General features: G+C 45.8%; 1 protein-coding gene across 1 annotated transcript in view; it reads right to left on the bottom strand.

Annotated features, from left to right (window-relative positions):
• The window catches only part of adam12a (ADAM metallopeptidase domain 12a), a gene marked incomplete at its 5' end in the record, with an annotated part of 67,378 nt that overhangs the window by 33,418 nt on the left and 11,475 nt on the right, over nt 1–22,485 (bottom strand). The window contains one exon of the mRNA XM_083688184.1: nt 3,773–3,851. Coding sequence (XP_083544310.1) covers nt 3,773–3,851 — 79 coding nt within the window. The remainder of the gene's footprint in view (nt 1–3,772; nt 3,852–22,485) is intronic.

Below are 22,485 nucleotides of genomic sequence, written 5' to 3'. Positions count from 1 at the left end.
GAAAACACAGCTCCTGTGGTATGGCTGGACAAGGCCTCTCTCAAGTGGGGTCCAGACCTGGGCCTCACTGCCACACCACTCAGCAAAAAAATGGAAATGTGTTGGGTTTTTTTCCACTTTTCCGTAGCTACATATAGAACTCTGGGCAGTAAATCCCTCAAAGTGGATTTCTTCTAAGGTGGTTCACCTTCAATGACTGCTGAGTCTGCATGTTTAAGGTGTGATTGGCTTAACAGCACCAAGAAACACCCAGCAGTTACCAATTGGTCTCACCTTATACAGAATAGATATTTAAATAAATAGATAGATAGATAGATAGATAGATAGATAGATAGATAGATAGACAGACAGACAGACAGACAGACAGACAGACAGACAGACAGACAGACAGACAGACTGACTGACTGACTGACTGACTGACTGACTGACTGACTGACTGACTGACTGACTGACTGACTGACTGACTGACTGACTGACTGACTGATTGATTGATTGATTGATTGATTGATTGATTGATTGATTGATTGACGTACAGATAGATAGATTCACTTTATTTTTCTCAAGGGGAACTTCAGGTGTGGCAATCGTTCAGACAGGAATACACAATAAATACATAACCGCTCAATCGATACAATACATTACACAGATACAGTTTACATGACAAATACAAAGTACAATGCTCAATCAGTGCTCATTTAAAGATATGATGTACATTGTCACACATCTCCAGCCAATCTTTATCATAAAAGCTAGCATTTCTTACATTGCTGTTAAGGTATTGCCCAACTTTCAATGCTCATCATGTCTCTATCCCTTTCCACAATGAACCAGACTAATGTATTTTAAGTGTAAGCACAGTGTACAGTCAAATTCCTATAAGAGCTCCAGCCCATGCAAAGCCCTGCCACATCTCAAGGTGTATTAAAGGAGGACAACCCATTACATGAAATATAAATACACACTGTGGCAGGCAGAAGCCAGGCTAGATTTAGTACACTTCTTTAATGCTACAGTATGACCTCATGTTTCTTTGATGAAATCACGACTGTGATGCATCGCCATTGAGGATATAAATAGGCTGTTTCTAGGCTTTGTGAAGAAAAGACTTTCTTGATATTCAGTGGAAGGAAATATTATTAGAAAAGAAATATGACTCGAAGTACGAAGAAACCTTAGGGGGGAAGGTGGGGAAAAATGCTTTTGTTCATCATTACCATACATGCATTCTTACAAACAAATCACTCCATATCTCAACAAACAGCTTAGAAACACAGAATAGACAAACAAGGTTTTTAAAGGACTCTTGGATCTGATTCACACTACAGAGCGGAACTGAGCTGAGCTGAGCTGAGTTGAGTTGTACTGAGCAGGCCTGGTCGGAGTGGACCATGTGAAAGGAACCATATGTGAGCCTGCACCATACGTATGGTTTGTGTCAGGCCCGTAGTGTGTAAAGCACCTTACTGTATGAGGGGACTAATGCCTTTCAAAGAGTTACTGTACAGTCCAGCACAGAGAGCCATAAAACAGACAAATGAGAGGGGGAGGACTGACAGGGCTCAGACTCATGGCTTAACTCACTCCCTATAATACCTTGTCTCTGACACACGCCTGAACCCTCCACATCCCTACCCAGGGCCAATATCTCAGCCTCCTCCCCTACAGACAAGCCAGTAAATTAACAAAGGATCAGTTTATGTAATGAAGACGGGTCTGCTCCCCAGGCAGGCACTCCCATGAAGAGCTGGATCCAGTCATCGCAGCACAGGGGTGAGTAGGGTGATAGGGGGGGGAAGATGGGGGTGGGGGTGTCCATTTTGTCCTAAGAAAATAACCTAAGCTGGACTGCCCGAAAATCAGGCTGAGCTAATGGTGACCCCATACGGCCCAGTCCGCACGTCCACCGTCCGTCCACCCGTCCATCCATCCCTGCCCTGTGTTAGGGCTTTGGACTCTCCGTGGAGAGCGCTCCCCTCTCCCTCCCTCCCTCCCTCCCAAGCTCGGGCCCAGTCCAACACAACTCCCTCATTGTCTGTGTGCTGTGGAATGGTTGGAATCTGCTGAGCTGGCCAAGCCCAGCCAGGGATGGTCTAACAGCAGTCCCACAGCACGCTCAACCTGATGCTGGTCAGTGTGGAAAATACGGTTCATTTGAATGTGTGGGTTGAACATCAGCCATAAAGTACTGTACAGTATGTTACATTTGTATGGATTTTTTTAGGGGGGTTTCCACAACGTGTGACCACTTGCCCATACAACATGTCAATAGTTCCATACTGAACTGGGTGTCCATACTGTTGCTACAGTAACTTGGAATAATGGAAAAAAAATTGCTTAAGTTGCAAAAAGTTGGTTTTGGACTGTGAGTGAAACTATGGAAATCACATTTCATTGAGGTTAGTGTATGAATAGAGTCTGGGCACAGACAATCCACTGGGCACACAAAGGCCAAACAGCAGGTTGCCTATCAAACTCCCTCCTTGACCTAATTGTGAAACACCAGCCCAGTGTGTCATTGACCCAGACCAGACCAGACCAGACCAGACCAGACCAGACCAGACTAGACCAGACCAGACCAGACCAGACCAGACCAGACCAGACCAGACCAGACCAGACCAGACCTATCAGTACAAACCACAGAGTTTTGTTCCTTCCCTGCTCTGTAAAACCCGCAGCACTTAGCCGGCTGAGTGATCTGGTGAGCAGGCGTAGTAGATAGTCTGGGTAACTGTATTAGACTGCACTGTATGTGGGTGCCATAATAGACTTCTTCCCTGCCTAGGCCTGGAGTCAGACGTGCATGCGTGCGTGTGTGTCTGTTGGTTGCACCTGGATGTGTGTTGCAGATTAAGAGGATCTATTGTCAAAGCATATGGCTGGTCATCAGTTCAAATCCAAACAAACAACATTCCTCCTGCTTGCTTGTTTGGCTTCACAATGGGAGGCATGAGTACATATTAACAATGGAGAGGGATGAACACACTGACACACAGTACTGATAGAAATCAGAGGTTATAGAGAAATGTGTTTACGCCGTTATAATGTTTTTAGTGGGGGAGGTGATGGTGATGACAATGGTGTGTGTGTATGTGTGTGTGTGTGTGTGTGTGTGTGTGTGTGTGTGTGTGTGCGTGTGTGTGCATGTGCGTGCGTGCGCACGTGTGTGTGTGTGTGTGTGTGTGTGATAGGGGTGGTGGTGAGTGAGAGGGAGGATTGTAAACAGACCGCTTCCTTATTTGCTTTCATCTGGAGGACCGAGTAACAAGACCGATTTTCAGCTCCATTTATAATACAATCACTGCACTACTTCTGAAGGTCTCCGCTTTTGTTGTGTGACCTCCTTGTGTCTATTTTTCATCAAATATGAATCTGTCGGCACAAAGAGCCATGGAAGAGGTCCACTTTCACCAACCCACGGATCTATCTTTAAACACGGAGCTCCGTGTTTCTACAAGGTCTCGTCAGGGGTATGACTAGAACATCAACATGTCGCTTCCTTTATCCCTCATTGTTTCAAATAGGGAAGAACAACATGTCAGACCTTGACAAGTGCATGGGTTCAGCAAGGGGTCTCTGAGTCACAGCAGTGACCTGATTGGAATCAAATACAACATACAATTCGAAGACAGTGTCATGACTATTTGACCTATCGTTAGTCATATTGTAGTGATTAGACACCCGATACAGTTATATACTCCAATACAGTTATATAGTCACACACCAATACAGTTATATACTCCAATAGTTATACACCAATACAGTTATACCGTACCGTGAAGTTGTGGGAGCCGGTGACCGCTCTGCCGTCTTCCAGGTAATGTGTTTCTGTGTAGTGACTTGCAAACAGGCCCCTGTTCAGAAACAGAGAAAGAGCAGCCATTTAGAGGTGACCCTCACGCCTAGAAGATTCCAATCGTCCATCATAGCAGCTTTAGCTATACTTTTCCACCAGTGCCAGACCTGCTCGGCCATGAGAGATAAATAGTGTGATCAAAGGAGCGTGGCTGGATTGAACCGCCAACCACGCCTTCAGGAGAGTCTCAATGGTATTGAACAGCTGTAATTGATGCACAGCAGTGGTTCTCTCGTAGAGAAAAACGGATTGGACCTGCAGCTGTTACGTTGGTATTGCCTGTTAAGCTGCTAACGCACGGCATACACACACACACCGCGGAGAAAACATTCGATACCGATCCATATGAGTTACTGTACTTACAAGGTGAGATACTTTTTCAGTGTGATTAAGTTTTGTAAAGAAAAGACGCAAAGCAAATGGGCAAAAACTGCATAATTAACTGGGTTTGTAAACAATGAGGGGGAACTGGGAAGTCCATTATATTTAGTTTGGGGAAGAAATCAGTGTGCGAGATAATAAATGGGAACCAATCATTCTATAACACAATAAAGGAATTATGTGAGGCTAAGTTACCAAGCTAGTGCTCATTTACACCTACAAAGCCTGATAAATGAGAAGAGCAGAGCACAGCATTATATACTGTACCTGTCGCAGGCAAACACAATTGGTGTACTAATTTTCATTTAGAGAGAGGGGAGTCAGGCTACACCTTTTCCCCTCTCTCTCTCTCTCTCTCTCTCTCTCTCTCTCTCTCTCTCTCTCTCTCTCTCTCCCCACTCTCTTTCTCTTTCTCTCTCTCTCTCTCCCTCCCCCCACCCCTCTTTCTCTCTCCACCCCCACTCTGTCTTTATGGGTGGTGAGGGGTGCAGAAAGAGAGTCAGGGGCTCTTCCTGGCTGTCCTTCAGTCCGCCCACCAAGGTTAGCCGGGACACTCCTCTCCCACGCAAAAAGGCCTTGGCAGAGCCAGGCACAGCCAGGCAGGGGAACAGAGGACGGGTGGGCGGGGACCAACAGCAGGGGTAGATCCTGGAATGGTATGAGCTCAGACACACAATGGGATCCCTGATGAGTTGATTATTACAACATGTGTGCGACAGAGAGGGGAGAGAGAGAAAGAGGGGGGGAGAGAGAGAGAGAGAGAGAGAGAGAGAGAAAGATGTGTGTGTGTGTGTGTGTGTGTGTGTGTGTGTGTGCGCGTGTGTGTGTGTGCGCGTGTGTGTGTGTGTGTGTGTATGTACATGCATGCTTGTGTGTGTGTGTGCATGTGTGTGTACATACGCGTGACTGCAGGACACCAGCAGATGGCTGTCTGGTGATAATAATCAACATCAGAGGAACACCCATAACAGGCGGCTGGATTGTCTTACTGACCTCACTGCTGAGGACCCTGGGTGTGTGAGCTAAGCTTCGGCGTATGGTGGCCGTTGTGTTTAGTCCTGGACCTGATGTGTCCTGGCCTCTGTTGTCATAACCCATTAAACAGCCCAAAGAGATGGAAACAATCAGCGGATCAAAGCCAAGCCACAGAGCAGCATGTCCCATCAAATCATTCCTCATTCTGAAGAGCAAACGTCTTGATTAGACCCACGCTCTCCGACTCGGACAGGCAGAACCACAACATCTGCCCACTGCTTGTTAACATGAGCTTAGCCTTGGTGTGTCCTACAGTACGCCTAACTCACTCGTTGGATTATAATACGAACAGGCATCTGGTCTATGTGAATATGTTTACAACTGAAACATTCTCACAAACAGAATATCAGCTCTCCTGACATATGAACTGCATATCTGTACACTGCACTGCCAACACACATACAGGATTACGTGGGAACACATACAGAGGGAAACCATGTCACTCAAACTATGGAGAGGGATTTGTAAATCAATTTGACACACTGAGCCATGCATGTATCCATGTCTGCAGAGACCCAATCACAGGGACATGCACACGCACACACACACACACACACACACACACACACACACACACACACACACACACACACACACACACACACACACACACACACACACACACACACGCACACACACACACACCCACAAACACATCACACATCACAGAGCCACCAGCAAGGCCACACAGCACGCTCCGTGAACGGTGTGACCGGAGCTGCCGGGCGACAAGCCGCCAGACGAGCACATCTCGGCGTATCTAATTCGTGCAGCGGCCCTCCCCCACACAGCGGTGGCAGCTCACTGTTTATCAATCAGCACCAAGTTAATGAGGCACAGGGGGGTCGCGCACCCCATTTGAAATGCATTACCCGCAGGACGGGCCGCCGCAGCAGGGCTCTCGTCTGACTGACAGGCTACCGGCGTGTCACGGCGAGGAGAGAGAGAGAGAGAGAGAGAGCGGCGAGTCAACACGGCACGACGCGGAGCAGAACACGGATCAGCGCTGTTAATGCCGGGGATCCTGTCCCTCCAGACAGCAGACTGACAGGCAGCCTGGCTGGGCAGTCATCCACCAGCCACCAGCCTGGGCTCCAACATGACAAATACAGGAGGAGGGACATCTCTGGCCTGAGGAACCTTGTGGAACATGGCCTCATCCAGGACTGAGAGAGAAATGTAGGGCTCGGGGGGGGGGGGGGGGGGGGGGGGGGGCTGGTGGAGGTTGGAATCGGAGGATGGGCTCATTGTAATGCATGGAATAGAATGAGGGAATGGTATCATATCATTCCTCATTCAAACATTACAAACATTACAATGAGCCCGTCCTCTGATTTCTACCTCCACCAACCTCCCCTGATGTAGGGCCTACGATGTTGGCTGTGCTTCCTAAACGTCTTCAACCGCATGGTACAATGTTTGCGATTATGTTAGTTAGGGTCGTGTAAGGTGAGCAGCATGTCAAACCGTCTCTGAGGAAAAAATAGTTAATAAACCAAAGCATGGAACTGGGTGAAAATGTCATCGAAAATGCACAAAGGCCGGACAAAGAAGAGTCACTTTGAAATGTTCCTGAATGTCAGCGGTAAAAGGCCAACTCTATTTTCTCCACTGAATTATGAGATTGTCTCCTCTGGAAATGATTTGGTGAGTGATAAAACAGGCCCAGACAAAATTGGTTTAAATTGAAGATGATCCACGTCGTTCGATAGTGCCAAATGCTAGTCTGTGACTGTGTGCGTATGGCAATTACAACAGGATTTATGGAAAGCCCTATCTAAATGGATAACATCTCCATAATCGATACCATAAGACATCATTTCAGCAGTGTTTTATAAAAGAGAGATGGATGTTTTAACAAGCGAGACAGAGAGCACATCAACATCAGTAAGACAGAACACATCAACACCCTTCGATCTCTCTCAGCTTTACGCAACTGTAAACATCTATCATTCCTTCTATTTTACCTGCGGTCCCTTAGCCCCTTAAAGTCTGTTTGTAGTTCTTGATGTTCTGCGTGTGCGAAGAATGATGATAACAGCCATGGGGGTTGTGAGAGCAACATCAATTAGGTTCCAACATGAAGATCAATGAAGCTCTGTGTTTGATCAATCAACACCAAAGATAAATCCTATCAATCGGCCCACACCGCACAGGAACAGTGAGAAAGCCCTTGAACGTCAGGCATTTAACATGTCAATACTACCCACTTGTATATGATATTTATGCACTTCTATTGATTTCAGAATCATGACTATAAGACCATAGCATGTACAAGGCTGCATTTTCCCTGGATAAAGACTTAACTTGGGACCATAACTACTCTCTATACAATTATAACCAAGCACTATTGCTTCATAATCAGGGCCCAGCTGAGAGAGTGAGATATACAGTAATACTGCAGTACAACCACCCGGAGAGTGGGGATTTCCAAGACCTTCTTTACTTTTGATCAGTGACGTCTGATTGATTCTGCTGCTCGAGGCCATAGTGAGTGTTTAGCCAGAAACCAAATCCATATCCCACAGCAGTTGGGTGAGGTGGGATCCCATCTTCTTAAAACACTTGGTCAAAACTGAGGGGAAATTGCACAGTGGTGCTACAGCAACAAGCTCTGTAGGGGTGGTTTTGAAAGATGGATGAAAAGGGCATTTCACATCATGTAATAAGGTAGAAGAAGCGATGGTGTCATACAAAGGAAAGGTCAGGAAAAGACAGAGACTTGAATGTCTGACATTACCTTGGTAGGGGCTCTGTAATAGGCCAATTTTTGATCATTACCTGTTGCTAACCTTTCTCTCTCAAAAAAGGTCTTCAAATTGTAAGCGTCTGATCTTTCGGGTGAGAATGCTGTTGTCTGCTGTTTTCACAACATGTGAGCAGGACAGAAGGGGATAGCTGTGTTAATAGGTCTGTCTCAGAGATAAGTCTTTTCAGTGTAAATAAATAAATAAGCAAGTAAGTAAGTCTTGGAACACATGAGAACGGCCAGAAGGGCCCATAGGACAAAAGCCAATCTCCTCTTTCTGCAATGTGAGGTGACTTACAGTTTTTCTCGATTGCTAAGACACTTTTAATGAAACTGGAGTCCACTTGATCTAATGAGCACAACAATAAAACATTTTTACAGTAAGTAATTTCTCATTGCTTTCACACACAATGCAAATGCTAAGCACATGTTTGCAAAACAGTAAACACAACTCTCTACAAAAGACGCAAAACTCAGTTGAGTAAATCACAATGTAGTAAAACTCAGTTGAGTAAATCACGTCAAACTAAATGAAATCATTTGGTCACAGCTGATACAAATTACTCCCTTGAATCTGAACCTCTTCTGCACGTGTGCAAAACGTCTTTACACAATTGTTCAATCAGCAATGAGTCCTTATTCATGCACAAGACAAGAACGAATGGACTGAATGTGGTGTATACTGTATTTGTGTTACCTTTTTTGACGTTGCTTTGTTTTTGCAGTGATTTGTTAGCTTGCTGTATTTTATTTTTATTCTCTGTATATGCAGCATCATTGAGGACAAAATGGAAAAACCTAAAATAAAGCCTTTTGTTTCTGGATATTCATGCTCTTGGGTGACATTCTTTCTGCACTGGTCATCTTTGGTAAAATATTTTTGGGGAAAAAGAATACAGCCCATGCTGTGATAATATGCTTGCTTTTTATGGTACATACTATAATTATAGTATCAACAAAGGGCCCAGACATATAAAAGAGGGTTAAACATGTAGGGGTATAGTGATAGTTGTAGTTATAGTTTATAGTTATTTTTATTGGGCCATTGTGTAACGATTGATTGAAATAACTTTTCATTAGTGAACAAGTCGTATGTTTTTTGGCCAACATGTGAATTGTTTTGAAAAAGTGAATTCTGTTTGGACAAATGTGCTCAAGCAATTGAGAAAAACTGTAATGTACAAATACACCCCCTGGACTATAACAGCCTTTAATGATGACCAGTCAATCGCCCACCACTGCATTGGCACCAGTCTTCATTACTATAGCTTGAATACAGGTTGAATCAATAGTCATTGATTCTCTAGTCACAGCACCCGATCTGTCTCATTAAACCCAGACAACAATGTAATCAGGGAATTCTGGTCAAATCCCTCGGTTAAGTATGATGAATGAGTACCTACTCATTTCGTCTCCAGAGACTGAGCACCCCGTAGTACTTTGAAGTCTTTCACTGTAATTCGGCATTCATTTTGAGAAGATGAACCTACAGAAGTAATGGACTATTCCAAAATGTAATTGGGGACACCAATTAGTGCATTGTGATATAATTGGAGAGGCTGCTGAGGCAATGTCCCGGTAAGAGTGTATTTTGCTTTCATGTGGAGAAATAGCAAGACTAACAGAGTACGGGAAAAGTAGGATATTTACAAACCAACATTACCCAACCGCACCTCCATCCCCCACCACGTTACAGACATTTTTCCAGGAGGAGGAAAAGTCTTCATGGCTTTAATCCCTCTATGACATCAGTGACTAGCTCCTGGCCTGAGCAGCACAGGCAGCAGAATTCCCCTTCTTTTGCCTGAGCTGAGCTGAGCCGAGCTCAACTCCCCCATCCTTCACTGAGCGTGTCATGAACAGAGCAGACGTGCCAGTCAACGAGACGAGGAGAGGGGAAGAGAGAAAAAAAAGAACAAACAAGTTACGGAGGATGGAGGATGATGGATCTCTGACTTTATTTACATAAGCTGCCGCGTCCAAAATAGTGAGCTAACATCCAGCCTGGAGTTGGAGGCGCCCGAGCTCCTGAGCTGACATTCTCTTGAGCGTTTGAAAAAAAAAAAAAAGACAAGCACAGAACAGCCAAGGAGGAGAAAACAGCGGAGGTGGAGAAAAAACTGCTCCAGTTATTCTGTTTTTTTCTTTCGGCTCCTCCATCGTTTTTGGCTGGGTGACCTTGCATGTCAGCTGCGTTGAAACCATGCCCATCTTGTTAAGGGTAAAATGAGGGCCTCTCATATTTGTTTTATACTGAAAAATCAGGTCACGTCTGATTTGTCAACAGTTTTTTAGCTCAAGACTGAAAGACTCATTATGATTTTATCGTAAGCCTAGTGGTACTTGCTGCCCCATTCGGCTAATTGGTCAGTGAGGTGGTCAGAACAGAACAGCAATTAGCAACAAAGGCACAACGCAATTACCACTGCAGCGACTGTCACCTGGAGATTGATGTTGCTAAGCCCCTGGCATGCCTGGAAAAATCAATAAAGTGTCATCTTTATGTAATGTGTTTGTGATGGATGACTCCACATGATACCAATTACAGGGGCTAGATGATGGATACCTCCTCAACAATGGCCCGCCTAATTGGAATTAGTGAATAAAAATGTGATTCTCTGATCTCTAATGAAGTGTGTCGATGACGCAGAATGACTGGGGAAGTGCAGAGGGTGAGTGCGGTGAGTGTGTGGCAGTCTCTGATCTCCATTCCAGACCTGAATCTGCATGAATCTAGAGATGTCCTCAAAAGACCTTTAAGACAGCCAGCCCACCAGCCCTGGCCTGTGTCCTCCAGCTGCCATTCAACACAATCAGTTCTGTGTCTATAAATACTTAAGTCATCAGCACATGTGTTACACGTCACCACAACAGGGGGACAATTCAATGGAGAGTGTGCCCTGAAGCAGAGCCTGATGCTGAGTAAGGCATGTGCTGTCCCGTTCATTTCACTGTGACAAGTCTGCTGAAAACCTGAACAATGAGAGAGAGAGAGAGAGAGAGAGAGAGAGAGAGAGACAGAGAGACAGAGAGAGAGAGAGAGAGACAGAAGACGATGGAAACCTCGACAGCATTCTTTTAACATCCAGTTCCGTTTGGATAATGTCTGCTCAGCTGTTTGAGTTGGAGAGCCATCTCAACAAAGACAGTCTCGGAAAAATAGTCTCTTAGACTGTTGGACCACACTCATCTACAGTAAAACTAAGCACAGCTACAGTCAATGTTGTTTTTTAAACTTCCTTTAACCAAAGGACTACAGATTGTCTCTCTTCTGGCTACATTGTGAAGAAGCTATGTTTACTACTACTACTACTACTAACTCTATTCTTTTTGTGTTGACCTCCGAGGACATTGTGCTTTGTCAGCATACACATGTAATGACATTTGACAGTAATGATCAATCCACATCTGCCGCTCAAGCTCTTGTTTACTGTATGACATCACTTCAATGATTTACAAGCACACATTGTACATGGGACAGTGTCTGTGACATAGACCTCTCTGCAAATCAAAAGCTGATCAGCCACACAAATGCATGCATTCACACATGCGCATGCACACGCGCATGCACATGCACACGCGCATGCACATGCACACGCACACACACACACACACACACACACACACACACACACACACACACACACACACACACACACACACACAGTACTCACAGCTCACAACGAGGTAAACCTCTCTCATTTCCAACAAACGAGCAATAGCGCCCACTCTTTATTGCTGATGATGTCACTCCTCCCCATGGGTCATGGAAAGTATTACCAATCACACCAAATCAAATACAATTTCTTTCACACTATGAACTCTGGATAATCAAAATACTTCATACAATCCACAGCGCTTTGGAGCTTAAGCATCCAGATGCTAGCAATTAAAACGGTTACAAAGACTCATAATGCAGTTAAGTTGTGTGTGATTGATCATAATATACTGTACGGAATCAAAAGTGTAAAAAAGGAAAAGAAAAGTCTTTACTGTGAGTCCAAGTTTGTCTATTCATTGCATGGGCCAATGAGAGCCAGTGTTTCACATTGTTATCTGAGAGTAATTACGCAGACAGCCAAACCAGTATAGAACGCTCATTCTCTCCAATCCTCTCTCTGGCTCTCATTTACGAGAGGGGAGCTTCCTCTTTCTTCTCCTCCATGTGCTGAGGGGCTTCTTCTCCTCTCTGGCTGTGAGTGTGTGTTACCCTGCCTAGTGATTTCCCCCCAGGCCCAGTTCCATATGAGCTCTTGGTCCTGTACAGTGTCTGTCTGTCCCACATCTGGAAGGAGGGCAATGGATGATAGATGAAACACATCCTGCTCCAATCAGTTTGACTCCCAGTCCGATATCCAATCCTATATCCCCAACCTACAGTGCAGTACTGTGTGTGATGCAGGTGCATGACAACACGGTTGAATGTCTGTTGGAGATGAAAACTATTATATCTGGTCTTTTGATAGTCATGCATTTTGTGTCCAGGGTTATACAAACATGCCCCCAAAGCATTGTCAGGGTCGTTGTTTGTGTGTCTGGAAACATAGATATCATTTTTACATCCCACTGGATGAGGTCTAGACTCTAAGGCTACAGTCAAGGTGGAAAAAGTGAGCTTTCATTTTATGGGACGGGATCCACCTGCAGTCATGAACAATGAACTATGGCTTAATGTGTTTGTGTCTGTTTCCCTTTTCCACACACTTTCTGGCCCACTTTTAATCTAGGTTAGGGAAGGGGAGGGGGGCATCTGCAGCAATTTTCAGTAGGGGTCATGCTAATACAAACCTTTGAGGTTTTTTCCATTAATTCAAATGCCTTGAATTCATACAAATTGGCCCAGAGCCCAATGCTCGTGCATCTATATTCATTGCAACCTCGCACTGGAACTAATGAGTGACTTGGGAAACTTCAAACAATCAAGCCTATTATTCTTTTAAACGCAATAAACGCATGCATAGCAAGCAGCCTTTAAATTAATTGAACCTGTCTGCCAATGTGCCCTGCCTCTCTCTCTCTTTTTTTGTTTTGCTCTACTCCTCTGCACTGTGCGCCTTGAGGGAAATCAAACAATTAAGAACAGAATACAAATTTTCCTCCCCGCTCTTAAAAATGTTCTTCCCTTCATATTTGTAGGGACATTTTCCTTCTTTTTGTTGAAGAAAATCAAAACAAGTCGAATCCAGAGACATGCGTGGGTTCTGGTGGTGAACTCTGACCTTGTCTCTGGCTCTAGTGTTCCACCAGGAAATGATTGGCATGTGTGTGTGTGCAGGGAATACAGAGCCAGAGCAGAGAGAAGGGGAGGTAGGGCTAGGAGAGAGAGAGGGTGGAGAGAGTGAGAGGGTGGAGAGAGAGAGAGCATGCGAGAGAGAGAGAGAGAGAGAGAGAGAGAGAGAGAGAGAGAGAGAGAGCACGCGAGAGACAGAGAGAGAGAGAGAGAGAAGGAGAGAGCACTAAAACAACACAGGGATGTAATGATTTAATGAGAAATCAACCCGTGATGAAGTACAGTTTGTAGTCTCTCCTCTGACTGCCTGGAGACATTACAGTAGTTCAACACAGTCTTTCTCTCTCTCCAAGTGTGATTGATTTCCCAATAAGATACTACAACCTCATCGATCATGCCTGCCTCATTAGACACTGGAGAGAGTGGCACTCCTCTCTCTAGGCTGCTGTGGCGCTGATGCATTCCACACGGAATAGGACATTATTGTCCTTCCATAAGTGATTGTTTGTAAACACTGCATCGTACATCACAGGCTGCAGATGGGGGAAAGGCGGAGAGTAGACATCCATTTTGTGTCATCATTGAGACATCACTGGAGAGGGAATAAGGTGAACACGGTCAACACGCATCCATTCGTTATTTTACGACCATTTTGGAGCCGCTCTTGAGGAAAAAAAACATCCATCGCGAGGTGACTGGGGGCTAGTTATGGTGAGTCAATGTTTGCCTTTTTGTTTTTCAGGCCGCAGAACACATCTTTCTCAGCTCTCACATCACACACACACACACACACACACACACACACACACACACACACACACACACACAGTGCAGAGTCAAGTTTCCTGCTCAATCCTCAGTGAATTTGCAACCTGGCTCTCACCCCTGCTCAGAAACCTTGTGATGACTGTGAGGAGCTTTGTCATTTTCCAGTCCTCTGCCCCCCCCCCTCCACCCGCGCCCCTCCCTCCCCGCCCCTCCACCCCTGGAGTCCCAGCACCCCCCAGCATTCCACAGCCTCTTCATCAAACCCTGGCAGATTGTGTTGTTGTTGGCTCATTGCTCCTCTGACAGACGCCTGCGCTGCACTTCTATGACTCCTGTCCCCCCTTCACTGGAGGGATTAGGTGAGAGTGAGGATTGAGGAGGGAGGAGAGAGGCCCAGGGTAGACCGTACTGTACCATGCCCTACCCTACCCTGACTGTGAATGGGATGTGTGAACAGGGGTCGGATTCTGTAGAGAACAGACAGACAGAGAGAGAGAGAGAGAGAGAGAGAAGAGAGAGAGAGAGAGAGAGAAGAGGGAGAATGCTTGGGAGGAACAACAACTATACTCCAGTGGCACCAACCCCCATCCCTCTTTTCTCTGACACTACAGTAACCCCAACACCCTCTGCTCTCCTCCTCTCCCTCAGCCTAGTCATCATCACACATCCTTCCTCCCCATATCCAGCGGCTCAACCCATCTCTCAGCACCATGTACACAGTTCTCCCATTAGACTCCCCACTCCCAGACTCAGAGGCCTAAGCTCAGAGCTCAGCCTCATAACCTCAACCATGGTTGTGATGAGGCCAAAGCATCTGCTTTCTGCATGGTTGGGAGACTGAGGTGGAGACTGGGGGGAGACTGGGGGAGACTGGGGGGGGGGGAGACTAGGCTTTGGGTCCCTTACCTTCTCTGCACCATTTCACTTTATCACCTTCAAGGCAAACTAAATTTAGTGAGGAAAGATGCGCTGGAAGTCCAACGCCTACACAGAATTCCCATCCCTGTTGTGCCTTGAGGCTCAGCTCCATCTCACTGCGTTGATGCAAACTCTTAAATCAAGTCGTTAATAAGAAAACAAAAGGAATAGCACTTAGCATCCACTGATATATAATCACCATGGCAGCGGTTCAATATCCTCAACAGAGACGCTATCTCTGGGAAGTGGGGAAATTCCCTGCTGTGATTTCTGCTGTGCTGGTCAACGTCTGTTTTTGCATTCTCTCCAGCGATCATTTTTCACAAGGCTGTCTGTCTGCAATGGGATAGGACACAGACGAAATCTCACACATCAGCTAAAAAAGATGGGTCTCGTCCGCTGCTCCTAATTCACTCGTGTCTGTCTGTCTGATTAAACAAACGCCACTTCCTGGTTCGGTCAATGACCCTACGCACGCGGAGGGCTGGTCATACTGAGGTCAGTGGATGTAGGGCTGTGAGAACAGCGAGAACAGGATGGAGAACAACTAGATGGAACATTCCCCCTTGCTGAAGGCTACATTAACTCACACTCAGCTAAAGCCTATCTCTCTCACTGTCTGGCTGGCTGAAGTAAACCACGACCTTTCAGTCTGAAGCAATGTCTCTATGGTCAACAGTCCCATGAATGGAGTCTAGCTGTGCTTGGAGCAGATGTGCTTGGCTCCCGTAGTCTATCTCCCCTGGCTGTAAATGGTCTTTGAAAATGGGCTCTGACTGGATTTTTTGGCTGTTTGGGTGAGGCGGGGGGGGGAGAGCTGGATGTATCCTGGGGTGATGCAGGATTGGTGGTCAGAAAAAAAGAACATCTTACATTCATGCCCAAACTTCTAGCCTCAGGTTATCACAGAGACGCTAACACACTCGCACACTCAGACAGTCCAACTGTGAACCAAATGGAACTCTCTCAAACAGCAAAGCAAAGATGTTGAAGGAAAAGCGTATTTATTCCAGTATAAGTATGAAATGTGGGACATAAATCTGATCCATGGTCAATTATTTTATTCAGACAGTTATGACCTCCAACCCTATTGTGAATATATTACTGATAAGAATAATCAATGGTTGGGAAATCAGAGCGAGAGATAAATGCATCGCTTAAATTGAGGTCATGCTCATATTCAAGCGGAATAATTTCTATCAACGTATTCACAAGGCAGAACAAGGAGGAAAATAAAATGCACACACTCAGTCACCCTTTGGAATATGCTTTGCATTCTTTTGATAACTGTTCTTGCAGATAAAGCTGAACATTATGCTTCATTAACTTCTACAGTAAGTTCCAGGAAGGTCTAGGGACTGCTAAGGAAAAACACATGCTTTCCCTCTATACAGTACAATACCAGCTCCACTTCTGCCATGTAACACCAATAGTTCCCGCAAAGACAGACAAACAAATCTTTTTTAAAATGGCAGCCTTGAATTTCTGAAAGGATTTTTTTGAGCCGTTCATTTCCTCACAGATGTGTTCCAAAACAAACAGTGGCTGATGATGCACACCAAATTCATCATAACACTAGAAAAAAAAAAACTCTTGATTGTTTTGAAACCCCGGACTGACTGACTGTCTGTCTGTCTGTCTGTCTGTCTGTCTGTCTGTCTGTCTGTCTGAACATGAGTCACATAAATCACCATCATCACTCTCACAGCGGTGGCCATGAGAGCCTGAACCCTGGGAGGCCGACAGATCCTGTACTACCAGCCAGCTGTGAGCTGTCTCAGCACCATACAACTCTTATCACCCAGAGGAGAGAGTGTCCATCTCTGCAGGAACCTCTGAGCCTATTACTGATGGTGTCCACTGGCGGATAGATCCCCCACCGACACACTGCCTCCCAGCAACAGCGGCAGCGTTCAGCAGCAAGAGCAGAGAAGAATAGAGCGGCTGACTGCCTCGGACCCAGTTGGCTGTGTAACCGGTGTGTGGTGGAGAGGGAGAGAGAGGAAGAGAAATTACTCTAACAGCTGGACCCTGGGGTTCCCAGCGGCCCATCTGGAAAAGGAGAGGAGCAGCCCTCCAACCTGGAGGCCAGAGGAACTGGGATGGGGGGGGGGCGTTTAGGGGGGTGGTGGTAGGGAAGGGGATGATGTGGGGGTGGGCAGGGAGAGGGGGGTGAGGTGGAAAGGGAGGAGGTTGTTCCGGGCTTTACCAATGATCTATATAAATATACATATATATATTGGTGTATAGATCAGTGGCTTTGAGATGAGTTGGCTTTGAGATGAGTGTCAGTGATTGGCTGGGCTGGCTGAGGGCCATCTGGGCAATGCTACACACACTCTCCCTGGACTTTGGATGACATCCTGGATGCTCTCTCTCCGGCCTCCGACTCTTTCCAAGGGCTTTCCAGTGTTATTGGGTCCCTCTAATTAATTAGGAATGTTGAGGCAGCGAGGCAGGCTTATTAATTACTGCTCTAAGCTGGGAAATAATTGGAGTGTCTGAGAAGGTAATTCAAAAGAGAGAGAGAGAGAGAGAGGAGCTCCTTCCAAAAAATCAGTTTGAAGCAGCTTGTTAAAAAAGGCATGAGTTTCTGTATAGAGATGAGCCCCAGTTTCCAGGGCCCTCTTTGCAACTAATGATAGAGCATGCCACGCCCCTCCGGGCTGAGGAAACCAGGGGGGAGGACTAAAGGCTTGATTTGGGCTCTCTGCATCTCCTCCTCCGTAACAAGCTCTGCGTACACTAACTGAGTGGGCAGTTTTGTCTTCTCAACAGTCCCAGTCTCTACTGTGTCTTTGTGTTTGTGAGGCCCACCTGCCCACCTGCCCACCTGCCCGCCTGCCCGCCTGCCCGCCTGCCCACCTGCCCGCCTGTTTGTGTGACTGACAAGTCCCTTTATACCAAACCCAAACTCACTCTCTATTTCCTGCCCCTCCTCTCTGTGTGTCCCTTGGTTAACAGGTCACTGGGCAGGCTGATAGAGTGCTGGGCCATGAGGAAATGTCTTGCTTGTCTTGGTCCCGCATCTCTTTGTTGACAGATAGCACCGTAGCCTCCGTCAGTATCTGTGGGAGTCTGCTGGTAATGAGATGTCATCCCTCCAGTTACAATAACAGCATGGCAGAAGGAACACATCACAGGCACCAATACCCTGGAATACTGTATAGACAACACTCATAGACCATTCCATTATTTCTTCCTCCTCCTCCTCCTCCTCCTCCTCATATATTTCTCTCTCTCTCTCTCTCTCTCTCTCTCTCTCTCTGTCTCTCTCTCTCTCTCTCTCTCTCTCTCTCTCTCTCTCTCTCTCTCTCTCTGTCTCAACAAGGGCACGAGAGGAGGTTACCATGGCAACCCGGGCTTTAATAAGAATTTTAAGAGAAGGTTCTCAGTACTTATATTCATCCAGTTGATAACCTGAATCAGACTTTAAGCCTTGAAATGACAAGATGAAGAGAGAGAGAGTCTGGCAGGTTTTCAGAGCCCAAAATGAAACCCAATGATATTAACTAGAATGGGGATGGCTAAGCACTGGAGCTCTGATAAAACGCTCTCCTCTTAGCCCTTTAGTTTTAGTTCACAGTTAATGAATAGAGAGAGGATTTGATACACTTCAGTGTGTTTGAGTTCCACTTCCTTTATTAAACAATCTGTGTGTGGCTCAGCTGCAGAGGACAATAACTCGGCCAGGGAGCTCAAGCAGACTTCATTCGTTCAGACAGGGACAGTAATTTGTGTGTCATCTTTGGCCTGGCGGTTTGTTCGGCTCCCTGACCTGAGGAGTGTTTGCCTCCCGTCCCCGTCTGTGTTTTCCGGGTAGACATCAGGATCCTTTAATTTAGGACAAAGCTGCCCATCACAGCACATTCTGCGTAGAGCAGCAGTGACATGGAAAAGTCAAGAAAACACAATATGCGAAAACTACCACTGTCTCTGTTGAACCTGGATCCTCTCCAGAACAGATCATGTTGTTCTTCCAGATCCCAGAGGGGCTAAAGGTCCTGGTTAAAGACATCCAGGCCATCACTGCTGCTGCCTCTCAGGAAGCACATCCTCCGCCAGGCCTTCGTCCAGACACATGGGTGGGACGCTCCCTACCTCCCTCCATTGACAACTCCACAAGATGGATAGCCTCAGCCAGCCCAGCACAGCACACCATGCACAAGACTACGCTACATGATGAGCGGAGAGGGACCCCCCCAGTCTAGGTATCAGAGAGAAGCCTCCGCCCGGTCGGTCAGCCTAATGAGACGCCTGTTCCCGATGATCCCTGAGTCCATTTGAAAGGGAAACAGAGCCAGGAACCAGGGACCCCGGGAGCGTGCTGCCTGCCCAGCTGGGAACTCCTCTAGCGGGGCTACGGACCGTTACTCTGCTGATGTGCCTGGAGGCACTGGGGCCAAACCGGCCCTTTTAAAAGTATGGTCCCGTGGCCTCAGAGCAGGGGGAGCTATCCTAAGAGCCTGGCCACTGGGGCCTCTGGCCCCATTTGTTGGACTAACAGCTGTCCCCCTGTATTGCGTCTGCCTGACGGATGGGATGCTTCCTTCTAAAGACTTCTACTACAATGCTGAGGTTTGAAATATCATGATACTATGGTAAGGTCTGAGAAAGCATAACACTTGAGCTCATTGTTTTAACAGTCTCCATTCATGTAGAGTAAAGAACACAAATAACTAAGAGTTGCCATGTAGAGTTCAAATATTAATGTTGGATTCAAAGCACTGATTACAGTTCCGCTGTTAGTAAGTCCAGATGGATCTCAGTCTGTGAAAGAACCTCACATTAGTACGAAGCTGGAGGTCAATCTGTGTTACACATCTCCCCTGTTGTTTTGATCAACAGAAAAACAATATGTGTATGTCAACTAACTGGAAATGTTGTTCTCAGCCGCAACCAAAAAAAGAGGAAATAAATCTGTGGTTTCCATTTTTTCATGTGGTCATTTGACTTCACAATCTTTTTTTTTTCTTTCTCTCTCTCCAGTGTTTGGTCCTGTTTGAACAACTGGTGTTCATCAGGCCCATGGGGCCGGTCCGCCAAGAACCTCAGACAGGAACCCCTCACTTCATGTCAGCACTAGCTAAATACAGTGCAGTACACTCAGGTTTGGCTCTGGCAACCATGGTCTACACACACAAAAACACTCATTCACTCAATATTGTCTGACCTGTTAGACTCTTAGAACACTAAGAGTTATTATTTTGTCCTGACCTTATGCTATAATGTAAGATGTCCCCATTGTATTTGCTCCAGTCCAAAACATGAGCTGATTCAGGGGAAATCATCAACCTAGAATGACAAACTAGTCAACATTGTAAGACACCAGAGGCAAAGAACAGCACTCCATGGCCTCAACTTCACACAGCAGTGCTGCCAGTAATTAGGCTTCGGTCTCAAGTCTCACTAAGTCACTCGCTAAGAGCAAGACTATTCTGTCAGACTGAGCTTTGGAAAAGCTTAGAGGATTGACCATCAAAGCCTTCACGTCATCAATGCTTGTTACACATCACAGACTGACCCTCTCCATAGCTCTCTATTTTTTCCTCTTGACTGTGTGTTTCAAATCAGCGCACTGCATATTGTATGTGTCATGGTAAGGGACAGTTATGACAGATCTAACCTCATCTTGGATGAGGGCATGTGGGTGGTGCATGGGAAATGGGTATCCTACGACTTTCCACTACAGCTGATCACAGGGAAAGAGAAGATTCCAGATTGTAAATGAGGCCTTTAAGACTTTGGCAATATGAATGCCAGCCTCTGTGAGGCTCCTAGTGTGAAGAACAAAATCACCACCTGCTCAAAATGTTAACACCACTGTACTTTGGAAAAGCAATTCTTACAGTATGATGAAAACACTGCCAAAGCTCTCACCGAATCTCTGGGAAGGAATAAAATAAAACAACAGGTCCAAAACTAAAAACTACATTTTTCTGACACACTTTACATTAATTTGCCCCTATACCTGTGTAGTATAGTAAATCTACTTTAGTAGCAATGTTGTACCATGCTATTACAGAGTACATTAGCAATTGCTTTGTTATTGAATAGCAGTTTGTGTTATTACACAGGCTGTGTTAATACACTGTTGTTACTAGAGTAATAACAGTCTCTTCTGTACTTTGGGAATTCAATTTGTACAGTATGATGAAAACATGGACAGATCAACCAAACCTTATCTCTGAGAGTAATGAAACAACAGAAACAACTAAAAAGGAGGAGATTTTTCTGCCAACTTTTCACAGCAAGACAATGAACGCTGCCTTTAAAAATGCTGTTGCAGGTAGAAAAGGTTTATTTGTCCCATGGACTGAAAGTGGATTCTACAGATGCTATTGTGTCTGAAATCAACTTGGGTTTAAGGCTAGCTACAGACTAGCAACAGACTCCTTTAGCAACAGACTACTACAACCACATTGCACTTAAGGAGCGCTATAGGAGATCTTTTCTGCCTGCCGCAATCAGACTGTACAACTCCTCCTCCGACTGGCTCGATCGGGGTGATCAGAGTCAGGCTGGGGGATGTTAAATCATACTGGACTGTTCTTACTGTATATAATGTTCAGATGTCTATTTTATTTTGTTCTATTCATCTATTGTCACTTTATTTTGTTGTTGTTGTTTGTGATGTGAGCTGCTGTAACGCTTTAATTTCCCCTCAGGGATCAATAAAGTACCTACCTATCTATCTATCTATCTATCTATCTATCTATCTATCTATCTATCTATCTATCTATCTATCTATCTATCTATCTATCTAGCTCCAGCACAGGAATCCTCTCCTTCTATCGCTCATTCTCTCTCTCTCTCTCTCTCTCTCTCTCTCTCTCTCTCTCTCTCTCTCTCTCTCTCTCTCTCTCTCTCTCTCTCTCTCGCACACACAGACAGCTCTACTTGTTCGTGACTGCTTATGCATGGCAGCAGGGCACGATGGAAAACATATTGTCCCATCAATCACATCCCATTCTCTTCACCCACAGTCGAGTGGCTGTCTAAAAGCCTGTCCAGCTACACAGAGCTCTTGTGTCATCATTTCACAGACTCATTCATACAACACCAAGAGCCTCTCCTCACCCCCGTACTATGCCTATCCTGAAGACAAGTCTTCTTGACTGACAGTACAGTATAAAATGTCTATACAGTGCAAAGTGTTCAGTGTTTTATCCATAAACTGGCAGCAAGTGGGTCTCCTTTCCCAATGATGTGGAGGTAGATCAAATAGGAGAGAGAGCGAGAGTGAGCATTGGGAGGAAAGATTTCTGTTTTCATCACCTTCTTGGCTATGTATCTCCTGTCTCTTATTGAAGTCTTTGTTTCAGAAGACCAAAAACACAAAGGCAGGCGTAGTGAGGCAGGCGTAGAGAAGCAGGCGTAGAGAGGCAGGCGTAGAGAGCCTTGGTGGTGTGAGGGAGAGTTTCTCTCCATCGCTGTTTTATGTCACAGTCACACTCCTCGGCCACAACCCCAGTCATAGCCCCGGGCACCACATATGTCACCGATTTGTTCTCCAAAAATCGCCTGTTTTCAAAGCCAGAGTTCGTGTAG

This window comes from Argentina silus, assembly GCF_951799395.1.
Source record: "Argentina silus genome assembly, chromosome: 16".
NCBI lineage: Eukaryota > Metazoa > Chordata > Actinopteri > Argentiniformes > Argentinidae > Argentina > Argentina silus.
The sequence above is the reverse complement of the archived record's forward strand: the minus strand, read 5'-3'. Positions and strand labels throughout refer to the sequence as shown.